The sequence below is a fragment of the Tympanuchus pallidicinctus genome, unplaced genomic scaffold (genome assembly GCF_026119805.1).
Source record: "Tympanuchus pallidicinctus isolate F22 unplaced genomic scaffold, pur_lepc_1.0 scaffold3, whole genome shotgun sequence".
Classification (NCBI taxonomy): Eukaryota; Metazoa; Chordata; class Aves; order Galliformes; family Phasianidae; genus Tympanuchus; species Tympanuchus pallidicinctus.
The window spans coordinates 54,405,641-54,424,525 of NW_026294747.1; the positions used below are offsets into that span (position 1 = coordinate 54,405,641).

General features: G+C 43.8%; 1 protein-coding gene and 1 non-coding gene across 2 annotated transcripts; one reads left to right on the plus strand and one right to left on the minus strand.

Annotated features, from left to right (window-relative positions):
• Window positions 1–8,947: 8,947 nt before the first annotated feature.
• On the minus strand, window positions 8,948–18,386 carry PSMA3 (proteasome 20S subunit alpha 3). Its single transcript, XM_052695550.1, has 11 exons — window positions 18,280–18,386; window positions 17,904–17,986; window positions 17,018–17,141; window positions 16,484–16,585; window positions 16,278–16,351; window positions 15,583–15,655; window positions 14,163–14,228; window positions 11,755–11,801; window positions 9,829–9,896; window positions 9,628–9,692; window positions 8,948–9,125 (listed from the first exon to the last, which is right to left on the minus strand). Exons 1-11 carry the CDS (start codon window positions 18,298–18,300, stop codon window positions 9,081–9,083), a joined length of 768 nt encoding a protein of 255 aa, XP_052551510.1. The 5' UTR covers window positions 18,301–18,386; the 3' UTR covers window positions 8,948–9,080.
• A 132-nt stretch (window positions 18,387–18,518) lies between these two features.
• On the plus strand, window positions 18,519–18,591 carry TRNAK-CUU (transfer RNA lysine (anticodon CUU)). The gene has a single exon. It is a non-coding gene; the product is annotated as a tRNA-Lys (tRNA).
• Window positions 18,592–18,885: the final 294 nt, after the last annotated feature.

An 18,885-nucleotide genomic window follows, 5' to 3' on the forward strand; every position in this document is an offset into this window, starting at 1 on the left:
GTTTTGCTTCTTTTCTTTGTGTCTAAACCTTAATCTGTGTTTAAGCTCTGTGCGGCTTCCTCGTTTTTCCTCGAAGTAACGAGAACCTGATTTCAGCAGCTCGTTATCAGCTCCGAAATGTATTTTTCATTTGTTTATCTTTGCATTGAGAGGACCTGTGGATGTGGTTGTGAAGTTTTTGAAAGCAATAAGGAGCTACCTTGGTTTGTAAGTTAAACCTCGCTTCAAACCTGTGTTCTTTTTGATTAAATTTGGTGTTTTAGGAAGTGCAAAGGGATTGCTGTAGGGATTTTATGGAGGTAATAGCATAGATAAGTAGTAGTAAAGCTAATGCATACCAATAATGCTTACTGTTGATGATGGGACACTTCTAACATGTTTGGAAGTGAACGCAGCTGTGGCATTCTGGCTTTTAGATCTCCTCTGTAAATATTATGTGTATAGTGTGTGTGTGTATAAAGGCTTGGTGTGCTTGTTTGAATGCTGACGTAACTTCTGTGTTGTAGTTGATGCTGTGGATAAACTGAAGAAGAAATTGTTTAGAATACGTTGAAGTTAGTGAAGTAAGTTAGTAAAACTTAGAATCATAGAAGCACAAGGTTGGAAAGGACCTACGAGATTAAGTTCAACGGTCCTCCCATTATCCTTGCTTCCACAAGCCACTAAACTGTGTCTTGTAGCTCCTCTTCAGAACTTCAGAAAGCCTGCTTTGAATGTCAAGTTATGGTATCTCTGTGGGATGTAATAGTTGAATCGTTCTATGATTTTTGGAGGCATGCTTTGCACCTCTGTGTAAAATAGAGTTCCACTCAATAAATAAGAGTTCCTGACAAAACTAATCAGTCTTGTTTCTGATTTCTAGCAGAAAAATTCTGTCCGTCTGGGTGTAGCTGTTCTTGGCACAGGAAGTTCTTGGCACATCACTCATCTAACTACTATGAGCAAAAGGATTACTTTGTTCTCTGCATAGTAAGTCAGCAGGAGAAGTGACTTGTTCTTTTAAGGCATTTAAAGTACCTAAGAATGTCAAGCTAAGCAGCACACCAAGTAGCGTAAACATTCACGTATGACTTGGGCATGACGTTTGCTGTAATGGAATGAAAAAGTTGTACTCTTGGCAAGCCAGGCACTACTTCTAATTTTGGTTTAAAATAACTTTTCATTGAAACGTGAGCTTCAGAACTCAGGATTGCACTCTGATGCTGAAACACTGCATGTCAGTGTTAAATTTTTCTGGGCATTAAATGTAGCTTGTCTATATCGGATCCTTGCAGTTGTGCTTCTTCCTGCAGAATGTGATCTCCTACAGGGAAAAGTTTGTCACGAGTGGAGAAAATGAGCAGCAGAATTTCCTGTTGGGAGCTGCTCTGTCATCAGCTGCTTTGTCATCTTTCCAAAACTAATATTTCAGTTTGTCTCATAACTTATTACTGAATATTAAAAGTATGAAAAACTGCAATTCTTGTTCTAACGTGGAGCTCTGTGTTACTTTGTCAGACTTCAGAAGTATAGACCTCATGTTTCTTTTATTTCCTGTTTCTAGTGTTTACTTCGGCCTCTTCAGGTATTCTTCCCCTTGCTGTTTATGTTCTGTCAGTAAATATGCAATATATTTCCAGTGTTGGCTGAACAAACATCTGCATGCAGAATGTCTGCATGAACTGCTGTTTCCATATAGATGAACGTCAGGTGCGTGCTTGCTATGGAACTTTACTATCTCACTCTTTGCAGTCTGCTCATAGCAGTGTGTCAGGTGGTTGTGAAGTCTTTAGTACTCCAGCATAAAGGGAAAAAAACAACAAAACCCAAGAAATGTGGAGTTGGCAACAGAAAGTTTGGTCAGCAAGATTATAAAAATGAAAGGTTGGTTAAATCTTCTTTCTTAGTCAGTGCTTTTACTGCTGACCCTTGACAATAAGTTTCTTCGTGTTTTTTTTATTTACATACAAATAGAGATAGCTATAAAAAGTGTGTATTTTAAAAACAAGCAAAAAGTATTCCTGTTTATTTCTCACTTTCCCCAGCACTGTCATCATATTCCAGTCTTTGTGTTCAGAAAAATGGCTGCTGTTATTCAAATGTAACTGCATGCTGCTTCAGGCACTTCATGGAGCGTTGCTGGAGAAAGTGTAGTAACCCTTAAGAAACCTGAATTAGTGCATTTTATTCCCTGAATTTTACTAGTAGCTTTCTAAAGCAGGTATGGGTATGTTTTGCAGCAGTGTAGTAATGCATTGATATTTCATAGAGTCATAGAATGGCCTGGTTTGAAAAAGACCACGATGCTCATCCAGTTTCAATCCCCCTGCTATGTGCAGGGTTGCAGACCAGGCTGCCCAGAGCCACATCCTTATATTGAGGACAGCCAAGTTTTCTGTTAGCTCTGCACACGACAGTAGTGCTCACTGTTGTTGCTTCTTCCACTAACATGGCTGAAATGATAATGCATGCTTAGCTTGTCTGAGTAGCTCTTGGTGGAGCTTTTGGGAGACCTCCAGGGAGGAGCAGTCCCCCTCTTACTGAATAGATGACATCCAGTCCTGCTGCAGTTCCTAACTACAGTTCTGTGTGCTGTAAGACAGGAACTAGCAGTGCACCAACTGAACTGTTAGTAGCAGCCTCATGCGAGAGAAGTTTCAGTTCTCAGCTGATAGAACTGCTGCTCTCATCCTAGCCCGTGTTAACCCAGGGGAGATGTTTGGGTATTTGCCATGCTATCTTTTAATTCCAGACATAAACATTATCTTTTTTTTTTTTAAATTAAAGATTGATATGGTATTCTTATGGTTGGGCATAATGAGAGCTGTATTCGGAGACTATTTTTCCTGGTGTGGAATTTTCTGTTACGAGAGCAGCTGTGGATGGGTGCCCATTACTCAAGTTGACCAAACATTGGATTTTAAAGCCAGTTTTTGCATACTTTGTCGTGCTCTGTTAAAGTATCTGCATGTAAAAGTTTGCCTAGCAAAGGGTCTAATTACAGATCTGTTTAATTTCCTGCATTACTTGTCATGACCACGCATTTCCTTTGATGACAACAGTGAGGCTGTTACAACCATACTAGGGAAGTGGGTGCAGATCTTCTGTCCTCAGTGCACTGCTGGAAAGCAGCAGTGCAGCACTACTGTTATCCTGCAGGAAAGCTGTGATACAGCTCAGGTGTGCATTACACTGAGTGGTTGCCTAATGCTGTTCCTATCTAAGGTGTTCACTGATGCCAATTGGAGAACTACAATCAGTTGTTTCTTTTTTTGAAAAAGCAACTTCACTTGTATTATTTTCTCAGTACTTGTGTTAGAAGATTCAGAGCAGTGGGTTTTCTACTGTCTTGTTTAAAAGTAATGTTCTGAGTGATTTCTGGTGGGCATTTTGTAAAGTCCTTGCTTATGCTACCTGTTGCTGGTGTCTGGAAGGCTTTTTTCCCTTGTAATACTTGCAGAAATAGCTATGTTTAAAAAGTATGGAAGGAAAAGTATAGAGATTAGAGCCATGATTTCATATACACAGGCTTTTAAGACACTGATAACTGACTTGCTCACAATGGATTTCAAGAAGGTGCATATTTCCCTATTTGTAGAGAAAGAAAATACTGTTCTAATGCTGATGCTGAGTCTTTGGACATGGGCTGCCCACCAGCACAGCTGTCACTTTCAAGCTTGTTGGTGCTGATAAGCTGTTAATTAAAATCATGGATTGCAGAGGTTGTAGGACAGCATCACCCAGCTGAACGTGGGCAGAGACGCAGCCTGCTGAAAGCAATGTGTGTGTCACTATTAGCATGCAGCCATGCACAAGGAAGCAAAACTACCTCTGCAAGCAAGGATGTTCAGCAAAAGAAAACTTGTGAGGACAGTAGTTATGTTCTTTCTTCTAGGGCTTTTGCTTGTCTAAATTAAGTCAGTCACTTACAGTTAATTTTCAGCCTCAGCCAACAAGACTGCAGGTCATCAGTATTGATTATTTGTGAAGGCATTAATGCCCTCAGTCTTCTGATTTAAATGTTATTAGCTACAAACAGGTGCCGTTAGCAAGAATTTACAGCTTAGTTGGTGACTGCATCTGAATTCTTTCCTACATCTAAGCCTTCTTTTAAAACTTTTTATTTCTGCAGTTTTTTTGCTGGCTGTTATTACAGGTAGCGAATTCCCTGCCTGCTTGGGAAGTCGTGACCAGCTGGCACTGTGTTAGCACCTCTAAGCTGTCAATTAGTTGCAAGCCTGCACCACTCACAGGAGGTTTGTATTTTCAGGGCTGTGGGTTCTTTTTTTGTTGTGTTTTATCCTGTCAGGAGCACTGTGTGGTGCACTGCTAGTACAGCTGCACTGCAAACAGAGCCACTGCTATAAGCTGTGTTCTGTTGATTTCCAGAACAAAATACACGTCGTCTTAGCAAGTTTTAACTATTCTGAATCTATGGAAGGCATCTTTTATTAGGGGGCAGCAGTTTCTTCCTTGCATGCAGCAAAATGGGATGACAAACTGGTATGAGAGTATCGTTTCAACTCTCATTTGGCTGGGGAATGTAGCTGCTTGTTAAACTGACTTTCCTACTGGGAACACATGAAGCTCTGCTTTGATTTCACTTCCTGAGACAGTGTTTCAGATTTCTTCTATTCCTGAAACATATAGGAATGAATTTGGGGGGATAAAGAGCTTCTAAAAGTGGCACTGTTTGCAGAGTGTGGATATGCATGGAATGAGAGCTGAAATGGTGCTCCTGTGTAAGCATGCTGTTGAAGTCATCCAGTGTTTGCTGAAACCTGTTAATGTGTCTCAGTCTTGTCCCAAATATCAAAAGCAGCAGATTTCTGCTTTTCTGAAAATCTTGCAGAAAGGACATGGTTTTACTTTCAATTTTTTTTTCTGGCTTTAATTTAGGAATTACTGATTTGGTTTTTCTTTTTCTGTATGTGTGTTTGGGATGTAGCTGTTTCTGTGAATTTACTATAGCTTAACCTACTGTTAGCAAAATCTGTTGTTGAAAGAGGAATCTGAGTGATTTTTGGACTTGCAGCCTGTACGTGTCATGAAATGTGGTCTAATTTTATGCAAAAGTAAACCACCCCATGTTTTATCTAACCTTTTATTGGGCTTGTCTTACCACGTCAATTAAAATGGTATCTTTTGTGGGTAGTTCTTATACTACCTTTAGGAGAAACTTCAGAGGATTTAACTTTTCCTTGTATCTGATGACATGTGTTTGGACTACAAACTATGCAAGGCTGCTGTCTGCTTTATTCTGGTTGTCCATTTTTGGTTTGCACAGCAATCCTAAGAACCATTTTTAAACAACTGCTTCAGAGTCCTTTAATAGCGGTATGAAGATGAAAGAGCACTGCATCTGGAAATGAGAGACTGGCTTTGAGCTCAGTTGTAGATCCTGTGTTCTCCAATACTGTCTGTCTGGTAAACGCATGGCAGTAAGGCTCCACTCTTACCTCTTCTACAGCCTGTTCCCTGCAGCTCTGTGTCACTGGAAATAAGGGATGGCAAGCTTATCTAATAGGGAAAGGCAGAGGCAGTAAATGTCTCAAAATAGCTGTCAATTGTTAGGTAAAGGTAACTTCCTTACTGCACATAACTTGAAAAACTGGTGTGTGGAGTAAAAACTAGTCATCATCTTAGAGGTGTGCAACAGAAAGAGGAGGGGAAGAGAATGATCTCTTTGCTGTGTTTGGTGGTGTTATGCACTCAAAATCCTACGTTTATCTTCAGTCCTGAAATTCTGGCTTATGGTTACCATTCAGTGATGTATCTTAAGCAGCTCACTGTTTTCTGTACCTTTGCATTGCTAACAGTTAAGTGCTAAGGAAAAGCACTACCATGTGCAGTGCTATCAAAGCCCCTTCCTTAGAGATGACCAGGGCTGTGGGCCAAATAGCATCTCACCTATTATTGGACCCACGTGGGCAGTGGAACATGCAGGGAAGGGGGGATTTAACATTAGGCCATCATGCTATCTATGGTTATGAGAAGTGATAAATGACCCGATGCCTGGCATAGCTCAGGCCTGCTTGGAATTGTTTGAACTGCTTCCTTTCTGAGTCAGCACCAACTACAGATGAGTAGTATTTATTGTGGAGCTATCCTTGTGTTTATCTGTCATAACAGAAACTTGACACGTGGGTTGTTTCTGTGATATTCCAACAGCTCAATCTTAAAGCAATTTAATCAGTAGTAACAAAACTTGGAATGAAGATGTTATTCAAAATCTTGTGAAAACAGTGCAGTCCATGGAAATGGATTACTCTGATGCTGCAGTTTAAATGCAATTTGTTTTTTTGAACACTGCAAGCACAGCTGCAAGTCCTAAAAAGAGTCATGGAGATAAATGTAAACTAGATATGGGAGTATGTATAAACTTGGCACCTGAGGTTCACCTTAGTCCCCTTAATTTTCTAGAGCAACGCCTCTGTGTGTGGACACAGTGACTGCAACAGGGACTGCGGCATTCCTAGCTGTACATCACAGCAGCAGTGATTCATCAGCTGCTGAATAGCTATCAGTGGGTGAGTGAGACTTGGGAGAAAAAGGATTCTCATGTACGTTCTACCCTTCTTTGTTGGATCTGTGCATTTCTAACCCTTTCTGTGGTGGAACGGAAGGATGACTTTAAGCTAAGAGATAAACAATTGTATAGACCAGCTTTCTTGTGTTCCATTAGAGCATGAACTTAGATCTCAAGCAATGGTATTTGCCTTTAATACTTTGAAGTTGTGTTCCAGCATGGCAAGAACTGCAGTTGTGCATTCCAAGTGGGTATGTGACTTTGTGTTCTATTATGTATTCCCATAAATGGCCAGAGCCCAGACTAAGTAGGTTACTTGTTAAGCCTGAAGTGAGAAGTGCTGCCGTGGTATGGGCAAATTATGCCTTTCTGGTATCTTCAAAACTAAAACCTCCCAGTACTCTTGTCAGGAATAATAAAAATGAATGATAGGAATCACCTCTTGCTGAAATCAGAGATTCAGAAATCTTCTGCCTTACTGAGGGCATGTTCATTGTCCTTGCAGTATACTCTTGCATCTCACTGTTAAACCCAACTTAAAAACAACCATTTCCAGGCCAACCATAGAAGCTCCTTTCTTCAGAGAGGGGGATTGAGACCTTATTTCTGCAGGGAGGCATTGCTGGTTCAGCTGGTTCTGGGAGTCTTCAGAGGCCACTGTTACAGGCTGCTGCTGTTAGGCCTGTTGAGTTTATCACTGAGCCTGCATCTGTTCCAGTCAGCTCTGAACAGGGGCACTGGTTTGGTTGCCCCAGTCACTTGGCATGTTAAAAGATGGGAGTGTGTGGCTACTCTGCCTTGGGTAACAGCTCTTCCAGGCCTTCCTCTCTGCACCTGTACTTTGTCAGCCTTGCCCTGGGTGTGAAGCTACAGGAATCTGATGGAAGCTTTCAGGTACCTGGTCAGCTGTTGAGCTTTTAAGTCTGACTCCTAGATACTGTTTAAGCCTGAAGGGTAAGGAAGTATCTGTAATTACAGCTAGACTTGCCCTTCTCTCTTAACCCAGTAACATGGCTTGTAAGACTGTTACGTTTCCTGAACCCAGTCCTAAATGGCTCTGAAAGGATTAGAAGGGTGTGGCTGCTTGTAGGGATAGATCTTTATTTTCACTTACAGCTTATCAGCAAGGTTTTAGGTTTACAATCACGTTGTTGCATTAAAGCAAGTGGAAGAGCAGTCCTCAGCACGTGCTTCAGGCTGAGATAAGTTTACTGACTGGATTTCACTGACTCAGAAGAGCCAAACTGGCAATAAGCTTTAGTAGTAAATTCAGACTGAATGCAACACAAAACTCAGCCTGACTCAGGTTCAGGTTTATGTATCACTATACTGTTGCCTCAGGTGACAGCACTCGAGGAAGCTGTTCATCAGTCATGATTAATCTACTTCACTGAGGCCTGATAGAGTTGTAGCAATTTGACAGCTGTGCTAAAAGCTGGAAAGGCAAGGGTTCCACGTGGCTTGACTCTAGCCCAGGCTTAAGCCTGAGACTGGCATTAAGCAATGACACAGAGCCATCTATCTGCATTTCCTTTACCTTGCCACCAAAAAGAAACAGAACCTGCATCCTGTAATGCCAATAGAAAAGAGACTGCAGAGCTTTTTAAAAGTACAAAGACTATTAAAACTGAAGGGAGGGAGGTTTTGTTTTTTTTAAAGGGCTGGTCTTTACTAATAGTAAGTACTACTGAACGTTTGATCTGTTAGGAAAGCATGCATTTCAGACTAAAGATGACCATTAGAATTTTAGGTATGCACACAACACCTCTGTTTTGATTTTTGAAGTGGTAACCAGATGAATTTGGTACCTTGTTTCAAGATTTGTAAGTGACTTCTTGGGGCTAAATGCTGTCTATTTGCCTAAGGACCAGGAAGAGAAACCACGAGAGATGATTTTTAGCTCCTAGGAAGGCCAACAATGGATTCAGAACTGATTTACAGAACTACAGTGTTAATAAATGTAAAGCTGAGATCTGTTAAGTTATAAAACTGGAATAAAACAGCAAAAAGCAAACAGTTCAGCTCTGCAAGTTAACACAAGGACTACTTGGAATTAGTTTTCATTAGTCCCATTTGGGGCTTAATACTCCAAATTACAGTGTTTTTCTGGAGGCTGGTTGAAGTTGTCAGCTGCATGTGTCACCTAAACTGATAGCAGATCAAGCTGTAAAGGAGCTGCTTTTCTCCTCTGCCTGGAGAGAGAACTGGAAGCTGCTGCTGTGACAACTGAGCTGTGACACTGGCTGGTTAAGCCAGTAAACAAGAGACCTGTAAGCTTCCTAAGCAGCTGCCCTTCCTGTGACCAGCCTGGTTCAAAAGTTCTGCTGTGGCAAGCAGCAGCTACAGCAGCATGAGCACATCTTCCCCTCTAATGACCATTTTGATATATAGTGCAGTTTAGAATACAGATGCATTCTTACTTTGAAATAAAAGCTAACAGACAGTAAAATGGAAAATTTATTAGTGCAAGTTGGTCACTCAGTTTCCTCCAGCAGTACATAGGAGCATCCCATGGTTAATCCATTATAAACAAACCTGTACTAAGTCAAACTTGTCTTGAAGTAACAATGTGTTACATATTCTCATCATCTGATTCATCCTCCTCTTTCAAAGATTCCTATTTAGAAAAAAAAGTTTAATTAAAAAAGGGAGTTTTGCTGTTGTTTTACAGTTTTTTTCCACACGTACAAAGGCTGCTATTCAGCAGGCCTGGTTTCTACTTAAGAATATATACTGCCTTTAAAGCAAATGCAAAGCTGGCAGATGCTTGAGGAGCAGCTTTTTCTAGTTGGTTGCCCTTATAAAAGGTATTTTGGTTAACATGACTTGCTGCATTTCCCATTCACTTCTGTAACTACTGAAGAGCTCATACATTCATTGCTGAAGGAGAAATGAGATGGGCAAGCCTGCTGCCATGCAGTGTATTTAATAATGAACCATCTCTGGATTGCATGGAGAGAGCTTCACAGTTCTCTCGTCAGGAGATATCCCAGGTACAGGTGATTTGTGCAGCTACACTTCTCTAGTCATTGCAATGCTACAATCCTGCTCCTTACTTCATTCTATTCCAGATTTGTCAAGAGCAGCACTGAGATGACATCAGTGATGTCAGACCTTACCTTGGCATATTTTTCTGCTTCTTCCCTTATGTCTTTGGGAACAATTTCATGTTTTCCATTGGTTACTGCAAATAAAAAGAGTACCTATTAGACAGAATTCACACAACACTGTGATAATAAAACATTGCTTCTCTATGTTCTCTTAAATACAGACAATGAGAAGCTTCCTAGGATGTTTATAGACATTTAGAAGTGCATTACTTTCTCCAACCCAGCTGAGTTCCAACTCAAAAGCTTTGTCCTTTACTTCATCGTGAACGATGTAGATTCTGGAAAGAATGCAGAGGGTAGAGGTTAGAACAGATTTGGTGACAGGCAAAATCTACTTTCTTCCTTTTGCAGATTTCTTACTCTTTTTGAAACACCATTTCTTACATGCAATAGAAGCTTCCCCCTGCTTTATCCTCAAACTCTCCTTTGTGTTCATGCCATTCCAAGAGAAAAAACTACATCAGAGAATACTGTGGAGGTGAGCATTGCTGAAACAGGATATTGCATGACTACAGATGAGATGCAAGTTACCCATGTAGGTGAGATGCTGAATAACCCTATTGAGAACATCACCTTTACAGCAGGAACACCCTGCATTGCCCTTGTAAATCTTACTTTATCTTATACTTGGGAGTGAATCTGAATACCATAACATCTTCTGATGTGCAACACAGAGATCTTCATCCTGCCTGCTATGCCTACAACTTACAGCCTTCTTTGTTGAGGTAGTATTCCCTCAAAAAGACCAAAGCTACATACACAAAACTACTTCTAGCCAGCATAGGAAGTTTGGGGACAGCAGAAGGAAGGACACCTTCACTGAAAAAGCAGATGCTTTTCATTCATGTTTGATAAAGGTCTTGTGAAACGTGTCCAAAGAAACGCTGTATGCATACTCTGTCACTGTTAAGACTAGACTTGATGATGATTAGGTCCACCTACAGGTGTTTGTGAAGTGCTAAGCCGTTTGCAGGCTTTTCAGCAGCAATATGATTTCTTCAAGAGCTTGTAATAGCTGCTGGCCTTTGCTTTAGGATTAAGAAATGATTAAAATATTTGCTGAGCGATGCCAGGGCTAGGCTTAAGATTTATTAAAAAAAAAACAGAACTACCCCAAATTGCTGCTAAGTTTTGAGCTGAAGCAGAATTGAAGAACAGAAGGTCTGTAAGCATTGGAAGGCCTGTGCCTCATTTGTGGTTTCGGAATTGTTTTGAGGTCCTTGTTAGGTTTCAGGAACAGAGAGCCCACACATTCTTTCCTTTAGCAGTGACATGATAGCCTCTGACACAGGCTCAGAAATAAACTCGCATGCTGCAACACCATTGATGGAAACATTTATTACTTCTTTATAACCTCCAAGGAACAGCCATAAAAGGCTGAAAATTATTTCTGCAGCTGCATATTATTAGATTTGGGACAAGTGCAGAAGTATCCCTGCAAACATGAAGTATTGCAGATAGCTGAAAGAATACCTGTATTTATCTGAAGAGATCACAGAATGGCCCGGGTTGGAAAGGACCTCTCAAGGATCACGAAGCTCCAACCCCCCACCAATGCAGGGCCACCAACCTCCCCATTTCACAGCAGCCCAGGCTGCCCAGGGCCCCATCCAACCTGGCCTTGACCACCTCCAGGGATGAACGGGGCATCACAGCCTCTCTGGGCAGCTGTTCCAGCACCTCACCACTCTCATAGCAAAGAACTTCCCCCTGACATCCAACCTCAATCTTCCCTCCAAGTATTTTCACGATTACTACTGGCCAACTTATATTCTACCTTAATGAGGATCAACACACTGAAGAGCCTCCCCCATCTACCACCAGCTTTATATACTTGAAAACCAGTGACCACATTCAGACAGTTCAAGCATTAATTCACCACAGCTGTAAATCACACCTCTAACACAGAGCAATAAGATTATAATGCTTATTTTTCCCATCTTTTGTCATTTCTCAGTGCTGAGCAGCACGTCCCATCTGAGAAGGCAAACATTAACACCAAACTAGAGTCAGCATGAGCACTCATCTACAAAAGTGAAACCTGGTACCCAACGTCAAGGGAACAGTTTCAGTTTGAAGCCACAAGCTCACCAGAACACATTTCTGCTGAGTTGGAGAAGCACACTGGAGACTTACATTTTCGCAACCTCCTTCACAACGTCACGGCAAGTCATTTCCTTCATCTGCAGACAACAAACATACAGCTTAACAGAGCATCCTGTTTTGCATTTAGCAAGCAAACAAGTGACTGTGACGTGCCTAAGAGCTTGAGTGCAATGGAATTCATTCTCTACAATGCATCTTTCACTCACAAGAACATATCTGTCATTACTGATTAGAGCAGCATATTTTACACCATGTCAAACTCATTAGCTACACGTAGTTTACCATCTCAGATTCTCAACCAGTTTTCAAAGCCATAGTGAGGAAGTTGGTGTGGAGAAGCTGGCCAAGGACAGCAGCTCTTTCTTCATGCTGAGTCTGGCAGTGCTTCCTATGCGTGTAAGGCACACACCCAAGCAAGCAATGGGCCAGAGGAAAATGAAACGTGCCTGCTTAGGTAGATGTGCTGTCACATTTGCATTCCAAGAAGTTTCCTAAATAGACAGAGACACACTGTCCCAGCCCTTCCACTTGTGGCTCAATCCATAACGCAGCACTGACTTCTGCTGACAAGTGTAATTTGTGTCACACAAACACAGCTGTGTGTATTTACACACACAAAGATGGTAGTGGAACAGGAAAACCCAAAGGTCTGCTACTGTCATGCACAAAACAAAGCTTTATCTTTTTTTGTTATTCTTTGCCCATCCCAGTTAATTTTGCAGGAAGTAATAGGACATACTGTAATGGTTTGTCTCAGAAATTGATTGTAATTATCACAGAATCACCAAGGTTGGAAAAGACCTTCAAGATCATCCAGTCCAACCATCCACCTGTCACCAGTAGCACTCACTGAGCCATGTCCCTCAACACAAAATCCAACCAATTTTGATTATGTCCATACATCAAAAAGCTTTAAATAGTATCTGAAAATCACGTGAGCAGCACTGTAGAGGACATGAAAAGATCCAAGTACACTCCACATGACACAAGATGTCAAATGTTTGCATGACATGCAACAGACGTGATCAGTGCAGCATGCCCCACTTGCAGGATAAGCTACATTTGCAGGTTTCATGTACTGCATCCCCTCCCACATCCAGCATCTGCACTGCAGTACCTGTCAGACAGGTTTCAAGGTTATGATGATATTCTCACCTCTTTCTTCCCATATACAGTCACATTTCACAGGACAGAACTGTAGCTAATAGGCTGCTATAGGCCACATCATAGAATCATAGAATCCTAGAATGGCCTGGGTTGCACAGGAGCACAGTGCTCATCCAGCTCCAACCCCCTGCTGTGTGCAGGTCGCCAACCAGCAGCCCAGGCTGCCCAGAGCCACATCCAGCCTGGCCTTGAATGCCTGCAGGGATGGGGCATCCACAGCCTCCTTGGGCAACCTGTGCCAGTGCCTCACCACCCTCTGGGAGAAAAACTTCCTCCTAACATCCAACCCAAACCTCCCTGTCTCAATTTAAAATCATTCCCCCTTGTCCTACCACTCTTCACCCTCACAAACAGTCATCATCAACTCCACAAAAGCGTTTGTACTTCTTGTCTTCTTCCCATTTACATTTTGTCATTTGATCAGAAATTCACCTGAACAGAATCAGCTCTGAGCTGGAACCTGTCCAGCCCACAGTTAACGAGAAGCATCAGCACACAAGACTGCACTTGCTTCGTGCTGCTCTGACCACATCACACTGAAGGCATCCTGCAAACAAGCCGTGACAGAACAGTGCAGCTGTGCTGCATGGCACACCCCTGTTCTCATCTACTGAGCTTTACAGATCCTACTATGAAGTTCAAGGAATATAAATTCTACAGCTCTACAAAAAAATTAGGCAATAAAAAGCTTTTGAAAATCTAAGAACTGCAGAGAAAACATTTTTTGGTAAATCAGACATTACCCAACATAACATCTTTATATCACTTTGCACACATGGAAATGGAAACAACAACTTCTCAGATGCCAAGATTCCAGTATCAAGATCAGATGATCTTGCAGGATTCCTACTTTTCATTTGGTGTTCAAACTTCTGACCAGATTCAAGACTTAAATTATCTGAGACTTTTCACCTCTCTTGTAATTTTTCAGCTGTGATACTTCACCACCACCAATGGAAGTTCACTGGAGTGCACAGCTGTGGTGTACGTTTGTAGGTGAAAGCTGTAAGGGGCAAGCAGAGTATACAATGTAGAGTATACAAAGGAGTGCATGTTTGTGCTTCCCTGTTTAAAAGTGTGTGCTTGCCAAGGACTACCCATTGTCCAGGGTCAAGATGCCAGAAATACTGCTACCATAGAACTTAAGACAACTTAGGAGGAAATACTTCAGCTTCTCTTGTACTTTATATATTTAAGGCATCCAAAAAGGTAATAATGTGATGTAGAAATATCTGTCCTGAAAGCAGCACAATAAAACTGAAACACCATACCTGAAGTTTTTCAATCTCTGTTTTTGCAGCCTGCCTGGCTTTACCGATGGCACAGCCCCAATAACCCTAAAAAAATGAAACAGAAGAGGTGCAAGGTGAATGGAAAACAAATCCTTTCTTACTGTTACACAGCATATAATGACTCCATCCCTCCTGTAACAAGAAGGCAGATACACAGCAGACATTGGTGCTGTTCTCTCTCAGACAAGATCCCCAAGTTAGCAGTTGAGGCACTGCCACCCTTGACAGCAGTGCTCAGTAGTTCCTCCGTGCAGAAACGTATCTGCACAGTTTGCTGCAATGGATCTTTTGCTATAATTAAAAGAAACTAGAATTAGAAAAGTTCTATAACAAACGTGTACAAAGAGAAAACCGACACAAAATCCCACCTATCATGAAAATACTTTGAAGTGTAAGCACACAAACTCAGCACTTCCAATAGTAGAGACATTAGATGTATTGAAAGGAAAAAAATAAAAGCAGACGAGTGTGTTTGTATCACTTTATACATAACAACAAACAGAAATGTCTCCTTTGAATTGAATTGCTGTTAGCAGCCTTCGTCTGAACCTCTGTACCTCAGTATTTTGTGAGTGGAGCATCACTGCAATACTCACATCTCTTGGCAATCATAGAATGGCCTGGGTTGCAAAGGAGCACAGTGCTCACCCAGCTCCAACCCCCTGCTGTGTGCAGGTCACCAACCAGCAGCCCAGGCTGCCCAGAGCCACATCCAGCCTGGCCTTGAATGCCTGCAGGGATGGGGCATCCACAGCCTCCTTGGGCAACCTGTGCCAGTGCCTCACCACCCTCTGGGGGAAAAACTTCCTCCTCATATCCAATCTAAACTCCCCTGTCTCAGTTTAAAACTATTCCCCCTTGTCCTATCACCATCCACCCTCACAAACAGCCGTTCCCCTCCTGTTTATACACTTTTCAAGTACTGGAAGGCCACAGTGAGGTCTCCCCAGAGCCTTCTCTCCTCCAAGCTAAACAAGCCCAGTTCCCTCAACCTTTCCTCATAGCAGAGGTGCTCCAGCCCTCTGATCATCTCAGTGCCCTCCTCTGGACCCGCTCCAAGAGCTCCACATCCTTCCTGTACTATGGGCCCCAGGCCTGGATGCAGCCCTGCAGATGGGGCCTCACAAGAGCTGAGTAGAGGGGGACAATCATCTCCCTCTCCCTGCTGGCTGCTCCTTTTTTAATGCAGCCCAGAACACAGTTGGCCTTCTGGGCTGCAACGGATGGGACTTTTCATTGCATGCAGCCAGGTGGAATGAACTCCCAGATTTCTTAAAGACCAGCTTTAAATACAGGTTTTATGTGCTTACAATGTAAAAAATACACACCGTGCTACTGATTTCCAAATTACAAACTTTTAAAAGACCAACTTAAAGACAAATATTTCTGAAAAACTCACGTATGAAACTCCTGATGGATCAATCATGTACAGTTGTGCACCGTCATCTTCATCGTAGGACCCCAACATGAAACTGGGTGAGAAAAAGTGAAATCAAACAGTTGTTCTCCCAACCCACACAACATGACGACAGCTGAATCAAGTCAGGATTCCTTCACTCTGTGCATAACCCCTACTACGTTCTGTAAGCAGTCTGTCTGAAGGCTCAGTGTTACTTTGACACCTAAGGACCTGCAATTTGCCAGAAACATTTTACTTAACTATAACTAAACAGCAGACCTCAGTTTAATCGTCCTTTGGTACTCCAGCTGCATGGCAGTTATTACTTATTCTTTAGGGGACGACCACAGAGACAAGTTCTGCTTTCAGTACTGACACAGATTCAACTCCTCAGCTTTAAACCTGAGGGACAGGCATGCAGTCTATACAGAGCAGGGTTTGCTCTTATGCATACATAGATTTTTCACCTAAAGCTTCACACACATACAAAAAAAAGGACAGGGGAACCTCTTTCCACTCCCCGGTCACCAGTATCAAATTTGAAAAAGGCTTTTAGGAAACAGAAGTAGCTCCAGCACTTCTGAAACAAAAGATCTTTGCAAACAAGCAGGCGTTGGAAAGAGCTGTCACAGAATGGCCTAGGCTGGAAGGGACCTCAAGGATCATAAATCTCCAACCCCCTGCCACAGACCTACCTGCAACCAAAAGGTCTGACAGCGCTGTACAGTGTGTATGCATGCACGTACATGGCCACTCTGTCTGCAAGATGCTAAGGGGAAAAAGAAACATAATTGCAGGCCTTTATTTGCAGAAATAAGTTCATTACGGGTTGTAACTTGAGGTTACCAGTGCCAAGATTAAGAAAGCCAAAAACTCCGAGTGAACCGTGCCGATTTCTTACCTTCAGTGGAATATCATAGCCATAGTTAGTCCTGAAGTTAGAAGCTTCTTCTCTAGCTATGTCTGCCAGCGAACGAGCATCTGCCAGCAGTCCTGCCACTGCCTGAAAGGAGAATTGCCATCACAGTCCAAATAGCCTAATCTCATGGCTTAATCCTTACAGACGAGTTCCATCAACTTCCTGCTAGCCAGCTTACAACACGTCAATGATTTGATGCTAATAGAGTTTTGAGTTTTTGTCTAGGAAAATTAATAACCAAAACAATCTGAGCAGCTCCCAGAAAGTTTTAGACAGCTTCAGAACACGTGCTGATCTTCTGTTTTAAGTCTGGAATCCTGTGTGTGTGTGCAATCAAGAAGAACTGCAGGAAAATAGCCCAAAAAACAAAAACCAAACAACCAACCCAGTGGCATTTCTACATGCACAGAAAGCCTAACACAGCTTCCACAACCTCTTTATTATCGATTCTGAGCTCTGTGCATTTCCACTTTGGAATAGGAAGCCCTTTTCCATGAAGAATTAAGAGCACCTCACCATTCCAACGTGCCGATCGACGTTGAAGAGGCGTTTATTGGAACCCTCTTCATACAGCTTGGACAGAACGAGTTTTTCTACACCGAAGACAACACCATCTTTACATCTTATCCCGATTGCTGTACTGAAAGACAAGACAAAGGGAAATTCCTCTTACACAGAATAGAACTGTGAAGATAAGTAACGAAGAATTAATACAATTCTGGATAGAATCATAGAGTGGCTTAGGTTGGAAGGGACTTTAAAGGTCACTGAGCTCCAGCCCTGTGTGGGCAGGGTTGGCAACCAGTGATCAAATGACACAATGACATAATTTCCACCCAAGTAGGCCTGTTACAACGCTCCACTTCGTGCCCAAAGAAAACAAAGCGGGGTGCACAGTAAGCAAATAAACGCATTTTCAAAGGTGGAAGAGGCTGAGGAGCCCTTACCCAAAGAACTGAGGACAGAATGCATGCAGTGTCTGTAGGAACTGCAGAGCCACTGCCCCTGCAGTGCCCTGACCTGAAACACCAAAGTGAGCACTGATTTCTTTCTGAGCCCATCAGCCTTTCAGTGCCTCAATTCACACCCACAAAACGAGTTCTTAGGTACTCTGACAGCTCTGCTCCCCCAGCAGCTCAGCACTTTATACACACTAATGACGTCTGCAGTCCAGCCTTGTCCCACAGCCTGTGACTTATTACCTGATCACACAGGGTAAGCTTACAGCCTTGCTTTGCGTTCTCCACAACAAAGCAGGCAGAAACCATCGCACCGTTTTTACCCTATTAGAAGCCTCCCAAACTGAGGGCAGGGACACCGTCGTTCAACGAGTACCACCCGCAAAGCCACCAGCTGCTTTGAAAAAGGCCAACTCACAAAGAGCAACGCAGCCACGTCCTACCTGCTGTTCTCCACCGCCTTCATCGCGTATTCGACCTGGAACACCCTGCCGTCGGGAGAAAAGGTGGAGGCCGACAGGTCGTACTGAAGAAGAAAAAGCATTGCTGAGCAAACCCGCGGCACAGCCCGTTATTCTGGCAGCAGGCGCCCAGCAGCCGACCGCAGGGCTCCACGCGGCCAAAGGCAGCGGCGCTGCCCAGCAGAGCGCCGAGCCGCAGCCGCTCCAACCCCTCACGCTGCGGCGCGCCGCTCGGCCTAACGGGCCGCGGTGACTCAGCAGCGGCCGCAGCCCCGCTCCGGCCCAGCCGAGGGGAATCAACCAACCGCCGCCCCGACTGCCCGGAGCCGCCCCACGCCGCCGCGCGGCCCGCGCTCACCCCGGTGCCGATGGAGCTCATGGCGGCGCCGCCTCGGTCGCACGCAGCCCCCCTCCCGCCCCGGCCTCGCTCGCGCTCCGGACGGCCCAACAACGTTCGATCCCATTGGCCGCTCCATTGGCCAATCGACGCTCCCCGGAGGCGGGGTCTCGGTGAGCGGGGCGGTGGAGTGTGTTAGAATCGATACACGCGCTCTCGTCATGTGGTGAACAGTAGGTGCTGAGAGAGCGCTCACCAGCGCCCGGCTAGCTCAGTCGGTAGAGCATGGGACTCTTAATCCCAGGGTCGTGGGTTCGAGCCCCACGTTGGGCGGAAGTTATTTTGCTCCCGTATGACAGGGCTCCTGCGTGGGGCAGCGCTGAGGGGGGGGCAGCTCAGCTCCCATAGCCTCGAGGCGCTGCTTTTGGCGCAGGCAGCGCAGCCGTTGTTGAAGGCAGATCTGCGAGCAGGGACCGTTCCAGCGCTCCTGCGGTGCGGCTGGCAGCACGGGTGAACGCAAGCAGCAGCGCCCCGCTCTGACCGCCGCCCGTCGGCCGGAGCCCGGGCCTCGTGACGAAGCGCGTTCTTAGCAAGGGGAGCCGGTCAGCAGCTGGCACACAGCAGCTC

Bases quoted from the DNA above. Each gene is read 5' to 3' on its own strand.
- PSMA3 (XM_052695550.1), bottom strand. From the start codon at position 18,300: ATGAGCTCCATCGGCACCGGG. The intron at 17,142-17,903 runs GTAGGACGTGGC...CTTGTCTTTCAG, and splicing joins AAGGCGGTGGAGAACAGCAG to TACAGCAATCGGGATAAGAT. The intron at 14,229-15,582 runs GTGAGTTTTTCA...TCATTTTTTTAG, and splicing joins ATCCATCAGGAGTTTCATAC to GGTTATTGGGGCTGTGCCAT.